Here is a 10,528-nt window from a genome sequence, read left to right on the forward strand (position 1 = left end):
TTTTTTTTTTGGGATAAAATATGTAAAAATTAATTCCGAAATAACTTCATGGCTGGCCTGAGACACAACTCGAAAAAGGAGAGGCATAGTATGAGAGAATGTAAAGGTGGAAAATGCTAGAAAGGATTTGTGGAGTGAAGAATAAAATATCTATCGAGTTTTCCTTTACTTTTGTAATGTTAAGAATGATAAACTTGATATTAATAAATATTTAATATTCATATGTCGGAAAATGCATAACTAACTATGCCCGTACCGTTACGGCACGGGTTAAGCCTAGTTATTGTTAAAGTATGACTTTTCTCAAAACATTTTCGACAAGGGTATAACTAGGAAAAAAATTACTGCTTCAAACTAGCCTAGTTCTCTTTATAGAAGAGAGAAATAAAACCCCACTTTTAGACCGTTGTGAAGGAAAAATATATCAATCCTGTTAAAGGGGCGGCGGATTCCATTGGAGAGGCAGCAGTGAATAAGACAAAAAGGGTCATTACATGCTAATTCGAAATGCCCCTTATAAAAAAATGAAAATGACTAATTAACCCTTACATAGTTTAGTGTTGATAATCAAATTTCACTTATATTAACTCTAAAACAAATCAAAATCAGATTTTTAGAGTTTAAAAAAAAAATAGAGGAGAAGAAAAGAAAAACTTTTGTGATATTTGTGAAACCTTAGATTTTGATTCACTCAACCAAAATGAGTGATTCCAGTGACAAATTTGAGATGGGTGAATCTCTAAATTAGTTCCCATTAGCTTTTTGTCGCTCAAAATTATCTAAAGTACGTAAAAAAATAGAAACTTTTAAAATTTCAGAAGAACTTGCGATAGGAATTTAGCTCGTTGCCAACCGTAACTCTCAGTTACGGTTCCAAAAGTATCGAATATCAACCGTAACTGGTTCAATTTGCGGAAAACCCAACCGTAGTACCAGTTATGGTTGGTAGAATGACAACATATAGCAACCGTAACAAATTACGGTTGGTAACTAATGAATCGGGATCAACCGTAACTAATCTACGGTTGGTAAGATAATTTGAGTTACAAGTCGTAACTCAAATACGGTTGATAACAGTGATGCAATTACAAACCGTAAAAAAAATATGAAACATCCAGGACAACTTACGGTTCGTAACTTAACTAACGAGACCAACCGTAAGTAATTTACGGTTGCAAAAAAAATTCGTAACTGAACATTTTATCTCAAAATCAAGAACTTACGGTTGGTATTTGAGTTAAATGAACCGTAACATCAACCAAATCTATAGTTATGGTTCCAATTGGAGTTATTACCAACCGTAACTCACATGCAACACAGAAATTTCAATTTCAATTTTGATCCAAAACGCTAATTTTTGATATAAAACTAACTTAAATCAAACACAATAAACTAAACCCTAACCTGGTCTTTTCGAAATATAGTTTTCAATCAACGATTATCAATTTTTCAAATCGCTGATTAATCGAGGACGATGAAATTTCAATTTTAATGGAGGAGGAGAAGAGAAGATGAAAAAAATCAAAAAGATTTTTTGATTTTTCTGATTCTATTAGGTTAAAAATTGGAGAGGGTAATCTAGTCAATTTACACCTCCTATAAAACACCTCCTAACCAATAAGAGGGACATTGCTATCACACTTGTCGCCCTCTAATGAAACATGCGGGCGCTATGACATGGTTGAAATATATACTCCACAGTTATGCCACTGCTCAAATACAAAAGAGTAGATTTGTGTGAATTACAAAACCTATATCAAATATATTCAGAAAATAAAATAAACACAATGATATGAAATTTAAGTTTCATGATGAACTGCAAATTTCTTTTCTTATTATTTCGGGATCAACTATCTAATATGTTGGTATCAGTTGAGATATCAGTTCCAATAATCCATCGCCAAAAAAATGTTAAGAATATTATTAGCAATCGATCGTATCAATACTAACGTAAGCCTATCAGAATTAAAGTGCATGAGTGACCTCTTGGGAGGTCTTTGAGTCGCGTTCACTACCATTTTTCTCAACAAAAAGAAAAAAAAAAGGTGTCCATAACTCACCTGAACACAAAAAAATATCCAACTGTACAGCTCGTCATCCGTGATTCGTTTCAACTCAGCATCCAACTAACAAACACGGATCATCCTTCATTATATATATGCTAACATGCGTCATGACTCATGTGTAAACATTTCTTGAAATACAGTGTATAAGCGACTGAGTACGTTTCTTTCTTTATTCTATTTCTCTTTCTTTAGAAAACAAAATTCAAAGAGAGAAAGAAGAAAAAAAAATGGAGTCGAGAATTTTATCTTCGGGAACAAACCCATTTTCCAGTACTGATTTAATTCAATTAAGGAAACCCATTAGACGAACTATTACTAGTTCCATCATATCTACTAAGTCACCATTATCATCTGTTGGAGATGTTAGTGGTGGTGGAAATCTTAATTGGGGAAGACAACTTCGATCAACTTATTTACTTGTCGACAAATTTCATCCAATTTCATCAGCACCATCATCTAAAAGAGAATTTGTTATACCAATTTGTGCTACCAGCGATTCAGCCGGGTGAGGTCCGTTTTCCTCCGGTTTTCATCGGAACTGTATCTGATTTTGGAATAAAAAATCTGACACCTTTTTTGGTAATAATCAGGGAAGCTAAAGTTGGGCTTCTCGAAAAATATCCAGCTCTAGTTACTGGTTTCTTCTTCTTCATGTGGTAAGCAGTGGTGTATCATAATAATACTTCGCTCTCTGCATATTTTGTCTTACTGAATTACCTTTGATGTATGATCATCAGGTATTTCTTGAATGTGATATTCAACATTCTCAACAAGAAGATTTACAACTATTTCCCTTACCCTTAGTGAGTATCGGTCTTCTTCTTCTTGGTTTTCGACTGTTTGTCAATAATAATTCCTAATAATCCTACGCTCATGGCGTAATTTAGTGTAAGCTTATAGAGGATTAAGATACTGTGTTCTTTTCTTTTTGTTTGGGGTGCGCAGTTTCGTATCGGTTGTCCATTTGGCAGTGGGTGTCGTTTACTGTTTAATCAGCTGGGCTGTTGGTCTTCCTAAACGCGCTGTAAGTTGCTGACACGTGCATGTTTAATTTGTCTTAACTAACGTTCGTCAAGGTACTTATCAAATTTTGCAGTCCTAATCAGCACCGTCTAAGGTGTGATAATTTTTCATTTTTCATTTTTATATGGAATCGTATAAATTAGATCGGATGAGATGATCTTATAGCCATTACTTTTGGTGGATAAAAAATAACATGGCTCGTTTGGTTATTGGCAGAAATCCCATGAGTAGGGTGCTTCAACCCTTTTATCTGTTGAAAAGACTAATTTGCCCTTGATCTATTTGATTTAAAATAGAGCAGTAACAAAGAGATGGTATGGAAGAGCTGGATTTCACTGTTCTAATTCTTCTCCTTCTTTTATACTAGCCTATGGACGGTAACCAACTTAAGTTACTCATTCCTGTTGCTGCCTGCCATGCTCTTGGTCACGTGATGAGTAACGTCTCGTTTGCTGCAGTCGCAGTCTCGTTCACCCACACAATCAAAGGTACACTAAGCGATGTGGTTATATTTTGTTGCTGAAATGAATCGGAAGGGGTTTCACCCGGGATCGAAAATTGATGATTTAATGCCATTCATGTGTATTTATGCCCAAAAAAACAAACATTCCACTCCTTTTATCTTACAGACAAACACATTGTGCTTCGAATTCATGTCATGTCAAACATGTATTGATCAGTTGCCAGAGTGTGTTACATGTATGTTTATATGTCATGGAGAAAATAATGGTAACTATTATTACTCGCACACTGACTATTTTATGTCTGATATGGATTTGTTTCAGCTCTCGAACCCTTCTTCAATGCATCCGCTTCTCAATTCATACTTGGACAACCGATACCTGTTACCCTATGGCTATCCTTGGCTCCCGTTGTCCTTGGTAAGCTAATTTTCTCTTTCTTGTTTGTAATGTTGTACTATATAGCTAAGCAGATTATCCACATTGGGAAAGATAGCACAGTTGTATTACCAAACAAAATTGTATCTCCCATAAGTTGACTTGTTATCCATCTGTATGAAATGCAGGTGTGTCCATGGCATCACTAACTGAACTATCATTCAACTGGTTGGGTTTCATTAGTGCTATGATCTCAAACATCTCCTTTACCTACAGGAGTATCTACTCAAAGAAAGCCATGGTAATATTCTCTTTGTACTTGTCTGATTATCTTGTACAGCTTGAATCATACTTAAAAAACACCTTTCTTAACTTCTATGCTTTCTGCCGCAGACTGACATGGACAGTACCAATCTCTATGCCTATATTTCAATCATTTCCCTTTTTTTCTGTCTTCCACCGGCTATTCTCGTGAGTAAAATTCTTAATCTACTACCACATGTACACATTTAATTTTAACCAAATGGTGATGGAGCTATAGTTGATTAAATTGTACCCACAAATTATTATTTACAGATCGAGGGGCCAACCCTGTTGAAGTCTGGTTTCAGTGATGCAATTGCTAAAGTTGGTATGGTCAAGTTTGTTTCGGATCTCTTCTGGGTTGGAATGTTTTACCATCTTTACAATCAGGTAATCTTCTTTTCATTAGCTATTAAGCTATGCATTACTGTCACTTTTTAGAACCATGAATTTAAGTACTACTTCAACTATTATTCTGAAATGAACTAACATTTTTTCCATAAAAATTACATTAACATGTACATTCGGAAGATGTATTGCTTTCTAATTGAATGGTATGATGAAGCTTTCATGATAACCAGCACTAAATGTCTTCTCCTGGATTTTTCAGCTTGCAACCAACACCCTCGAGAGAGTGGCACCTCTTACACACGCAGTTGGCAATGTCTTGAAGCGTGTTTTTGTAATTGGTTTCTCAATTGTAATCTTCGGTGAGTTGTAACTTCCTTCCTGCTTTAAGCCATCTATCCACTTCCTGTTGCTTATTGAATCTTTCACTCACTGCAACTTAACTAATGTAACTCTTCTCGTATAGGCAACAAGATTTCGACCCAAACAGGTATTGGAACAGGTATTGCAATTGCTGGTGTAGCTCTTTACTCATACATCAAAGCCAAGATTGAAGAAGAGAAGCGGGTGAGTTTCATTTATACGACACCCATCTCCTATAACAATTTCCAAACACTGAGGAAGACGGTTCCAAAAGATATCATCTATAGTAACCTAAGACGGAAAATTTGTCCGTTAAAACAGTAGTTTTCTCTCATTCTTCCTAACACAATTATCTTTCTCTGGTGTCAGCAAGCAAAGGCTGCCTAAGAGGAAGAGGACCAATGCTTAAGGGCGGAAAAACCAGTTCAAGTGTAAATGGCAGTTTCATCTAATTACCAATTCAGGCACCTATTGTATTCGCTCGCTAGATTTTTTCCTTTCTTTATTCCCATCTACGTCTCTACATTTTTCTGCTTTCTAGTTCCAATAATAGCTGATTCAACCATCAATCGTGAGGAAAAATAGAAACTCGGTATTTCCATTAAAACTTGATGTTGGAAGCTAGAAAACCACATTTATCTGATGGTATTAAAAATGTGGATTGCAGATCGTTTATTTCAAGGAAAACAAAGAATTTGCTTCGTGAATTATCATCATCCCTGCATCAGATTTTTAGTACTTCTAACTTTTAAAGTAGTGCACGTCTTATATCTCGCCCCAAGCGGAGTCAGAATTTTACTTCTTGCAGCGCCTTGGGTACCTGAAATGCTCTGGAATTGAGCCCAGGAATCAAATATTATTCTGAGTGGGCAGTGGCGGAGCCAGGTTTTTAGAAAGGGAGGGGAGGCTAAAAAAAAAAATCCCGCTAGAATATTGTTACTGTGAGCTAGTATGGTAGAGAATGGAAGAAAAAGTAGTTTTTGAAATACAAAACAAGTCTGCTACCATTTTATCGCAGAAAGTGCAGCCACCCTTGCTTCCATCATGGTTGTCGAAACAACCATTCCTTAAAAGCAACCTGCATTTCTAAGATAATAATGAACTCGTCAGTTGACAGACAAAAGTTTGATTTCAACTGATCTTTTGCGGCAAACCTTCATTACTATTCAGATAAAGTGAACATTATCAATACAAAAAAGTTTTCGTTGTATATAATATATGTAGTAGGCAGGTTGATACAAATATACAAAAAAAAAAAAACAGATTTACCAACAAAACCCATCACAGTGGGTAGATGGTGAACCAGACGTATATCGTTCTGAGTGGTTCGTGATTGGGATAGATCATTGCGGATTAGTACAATGATCTCATATCATCACGTAAATTGCAAAACGATCCACGTTGATTATTGCGGATTAGTGCAATAATCATTATCGATCGTTACAGATGGGAAACGATCGCCGCAGATTATTGCGGATTAGTGCAATAATCTCTACAGATCGTTACATATTTTTTTTGCTTTTCTTTTCTTTTCATTTCTTTACAGTTCATATGGGGATAGATTTTGCAAGCTAGGGCGGTCAATCCCTTGCTGGCGGATCAGCTAGTCCCCAAAAATCGAAATACGACTGGTCGATCACCGTTGGTGGCCGGGTCGGATCAGCAGCTCGATGGATCAAGCCTGGGCGGCTGCTCCGAACTGGACAGCTACGATAGGGCGGGATGTACTTGGCAGGGGTGTCACCGGGGAAGTGGATTAGTACAGAGATTGAAAACGTGACAGAAAGCCGAACTATCGGCATCGAGAAGGTTCGAGCGAAGAGTGTTCTCCTTGGCAACAAGGGCGCTTAGGCGGTCTGGCCACGCCGGCGGGACATCTAATGTCTGCAGCACTCACGGTCTAAACGGTGCGATTAGCTCACGCCCAAAACCACCCAACCCGAACAAAGGGAACAAAAGGGTCATTTTCACTGGGTAGATGGTGGTCCGACACGTGACTGAGAATTGCGTTCAAGGGGTATCCAGGGGATTTCACAGAACGATATTAAGCAACTAAACACATGCTTAAGGGCGGAAAAATCCGTCCGATCCCAGAAAGTACTGCAAAGTGTACCTGCAGTCAATCAAGTTCCTCTTGATTGTTTCAGCAGGGAATTCATTGTAGGGTTTGCCTACTTCTCTAATCCAAGACTTTGTTCAACCCTTCAGGTGGGTGCTGACAATCCTCCATTCTGCCCATGTCTGTCACTAAAATGAAAAAGTGATAGGAGCGTTGGAACTGTTCTAACTGGTGGGCTAGCACCTTCAGTGAGAGTTATGGTATGCCATACAGAGAGTGTTACGCCACACTGAATAACAATAACTGACCAGAAGGAAGAAGGAAGCAACACAGTTGCGCAAAAGAAGAGAGCTTATATATTTTCCTAACAATAAAGAAAGCAACACAGTTACGCAAAACAAGAGAGCTTGTATTTTTTCCAAATGATGCTTCAGCGTGCTCTATAATTATCGCAGGAAAATTCGGTTTTAGCATTTGAGTCGGCTAAATTAAGAAGCTGAGATGTAACAATAGTTGCGTTTGAGGGATCCAGAAAGGAGAGCTTTATACCCACAACACTGACAACTGTGGCAGTGTGGCTTAATCTTCCCTAACGCGTGCACACAAACACAAGAAAAGAGATCGCTGCAAATGGGACAATTATTAACTCATAATCCTATCAAACAAATTGGTTCTCAAGTACAATTATAAAACATCCTTATGTATGTTCATCAACTGCAACTGCCATTTAAACAACTAATGCACAAAAGTTTATATTTATTCATAGCACAGGGAATCCAACCTGTGCAGATTCTCCTTCAGATGATCGTTCCATTGTGGTTCTGTTGTCTGTTTCCTGTTTTATGGGGCTAACAACCTCTTAACCCCAGCTTTCTGCTCAGCTGTCAGTTTTGTTGGAAACTTGATGTTGAACTTTATTCTCAAGTTACCCTTCCTTGATGGGTCTTTGGGCAATGGCATTCCTTCCCTTGGAACAGTCTCTTCATGAGTAGGCTGAATGACATTAGTTATGGGGATCGTCAAAGTCCTTCCATCAAGAGTTGTGAGATGTACAGTGTACCCTGTCAGAGCTTCAACCAACGATATTCTTTGTGTGACAACCAGATCATTTCCTTCTCTAGTAAATGTACTGTGTGGTTTCTCGTCGATGATGAAAACCAAATCTGCTGGAATGATGTTCGGCTTTTCATTGCCCTTTTCTGGGAATGTGATCTTTGTCCCCTTCTTCCAACCAGGTTTGATGTCAATGGTCAAAATCTCCTCCACAGGCAGCGTATTCCTGAAGCAAGAGAAAGAAACGAGGTGTAAGCTAACAGTAGACCTTCATACCGGGCAGCAATAACAGAAGAACAAGTATAACAAAGCAGTATCGACTAGGCCAACAGACGAACTCATGAAAATGTACTCAGATTCAATCTGTTATAGCTTATAACCATGTAATTTGCAAGGATAGAATTTGCATGCTTTCGGTCAAGATGGATAGGCAAAGCAACCCAAACTAGCAACACAACAAAACATCTAAGGAGGGACTTGTTAGGTAACCAATAAGACATCTGTGGGAGCAGTACTAGTAATCCATTCTAGCACCAAATTAACAAACAAACCTACTAGCTACGAAATTGAAGAACCAAGCAGAAATAATTTATCTAAAATTGCAAAACTTGTTGACAGGGAGCAACAAAACTCACCCACTGGCATCAGCAATTTCCCTGGATATCTTCATCTTCTTGGAGGTACCTCTATAGAGATCCTCCAGGCTACAAGGTAGTGTATTCTCTATTGGAGGAGCCTTACGAGGAACAGCCTGATTCATTGATCCCTCCCCGAATTGTGAACCAAACATATCATCCCCAAACATGCTAGCAAACCGTTGAGTTCCCCTGGCACCACCAGCTCCACCTCCCATTCCTCCAAATGGACTTCCACCTCCTCCCATACCTCCAAACGGGCTAGAGTGCCCGAAAAACTCTGCAAAGATATCATCTGCATTTCTTGGATTGAATCTAAATACTGTAGGACCATCTCCGCTAGAGAAGAAAGAAGCACCACCACCAGGAGCTCCAGCACCCGGTGGAGGTACTTGACCTTTTAATCCCTCTTCCCCATACTGATCATATACAGCTCTCTTCTGTGGATCACTGAGAACCTAGAGATTTCAAATAAAAAAACGATGAACATATCTATAAACAAACTCAGAAGTGATTTTTTGGCTGACAGTAATAAAAATCGCAAGAGAAAAGCACAATCACACATAAGATTAAAGGCATCAAATTAAAATGGTATTGTTACAGACGAAATTCAAAGAAAAAAGCTATGAAAAATTAAGAAAAATAGATAAGAATTACTCACCTCATAAGCTTCAGAAATCTGTTTAAACTTGGCCTCAGCTTCCTTTTTATTATTGGGATTCTTATCAGGATGCCACTTCATAGCAAGTTTTCTATATGATTTTTTAAGATCATCATCGCTTGCACTCTTATCAACCTGTAATATCTTGTAATAATCTACTCCCATCCTTCTCTTATTTCTTTTGCTAAATCCTGCTCAAAACAATTGGTTTTCTCCTAACCCTTTTTAATGCTGTTCTGTCTCTGGTATCTTCAATTTTGGGGTGTCGATAGATTTTGTATCGACAAATATGATGAAGTAATTTAAATTTAGATTGTAGAAAGACATTGGAGTTACTGGATTTATCTGGAAGAATGGGAAAAGGGAAAGTTGTAGGAGATTCTAGAGCCTTGTATTTATGTTTCACCATCTTAATTACTCCTTTCTTTCCTTTATTTGGTCAAATTTTTCAAAGTTACTTCTCGTAGCACTGCTTCTTGTAACGGAAATAAAATAAAGTGAAAACTACGGCCACACCTATTGTCCAGATTTTGGACACTGTAAAATTCATGTCTAGAAAAATTCAGGCCCGCACTCATTTTCTAAGAAAAAATATCTTCCAAACCCATAATTTCTGAAATTATGTTTGGGTCTTTCTTCTTCTTCTTTTCCAATCCATAACTACATAAACCAAAACTCTCTTATACGATCTTCTTTCTCTCTGCTTTTGTCTCAGTTCTTCTTTGTGAAAATCTGTTGATTAAAATCAACAAAGCAGCGATGGGATTACTTTTTTAGAACAAACTATACCCTTCTTCAATTTCTATTCTTGGAGGAAGAAGAAATCTAATACTTGGATAATTATTTCACTCTTTATTGTTCTCTATATCTTATGGTTTTGCTACTACAATGATTTTGAATGATTTCTGATCTCCCATGTCTCACATGGTTAACACGATCTAGTTCTCCATAATCACTAGTTGATTTTATGAAATGAATTAGGGATACGACACAGAGAGTGTATTTTAGTTGGGGAAAAATTTGATATACTAAGAAATTAGGAAACCATATCTAGTAAAAGGGATTGTTAGTAATTGGTAGTGAGACTGACTGACTGGATATCCAGAAGCCTCTTTGATCTTTTGGTAAATATTCGTAGTTTTTTTTCTCTTTCGTTTTAGTTGTGCACTGCAACTGTT

At 37.4% G+C, this 10,528-nt stretch overlaps 2 protein-coding genes across 2 annotated transcripts; one reads left to right on the plus strand and one right to left on the minus strand.

Annotated features, from left to right (window-relative positions):
- The first annotated feature begins 2,184 nt into the window (after positions 1–2,184).
- On the plus strand, positions 2,185–5,655 carry LOC113287552 (triose phosphate/phosphate translocator, chloroplastic-like). Its single transcript, XM_026536337.1, has 12 exons — positions 2,185–2,571; positions 2,657–2,722; positions 2,804–2,869; positions 3,012–3,090; positions 3,457–3,577; positions 3,875–3,970; positions 4,117–4,229; positions 4,322–4,399; positions 4,505–4,621; positions 4,842–4,941; positions 5,046–5,146; positions 5,312–5,655. Exons 1-12 carry the CDS (start codon positions 2,294–2,296, stop codon positions 5,327–5,329), a joined length of 1,233 nt encoding a protein of 410 aa, XP_026392122.1. The 5' UTR covers positions 2,185–2,293; the 3' UTR covers positions 5,330–5,655.
- A 1,876-nt stretch (positions 5,656–7,531) lies between these two features.
- Positions 7,532–9,733, minus strand: LOC113287553 (dnaJ protein homolog 1-like). The gene is made up of 3 exons (XM_026536338.1): positions 9,351–9,733; positions 8,690–9,147; positions 7,532–8,280 (listed from the first exon to the last, which is right to left on the minus strand). Exons 1-3 carry the CDS (start codon positions 9,513–9,515, stop codon positions 7,842–7,844), a joined length of 1,062 nt encoding a protein of 353 aa, XP_026392123.1. The 5' UTR covers positions 9,516–9,733; the 3' UTR covers positions 7,532–7,841.
- Positions 9,734–10,528: the final 795 nt, after the last annotated feature.

The sequence above is a fragment of the Papaver somniferum genome, chromosome 6 (assembly GCF_003573695.1).
Source record: "Papaver somniferum cultivar HN1 chromosome 6, ASM357369v1, whole genome shotgun sequence".
Taxonomy (NCBI): Eukaryota; Viridiplantae; Streptophyta; class Magnoliopsida; order Ranunculales; family Papaveraceae; genus Papaver; species Papaver somniferum.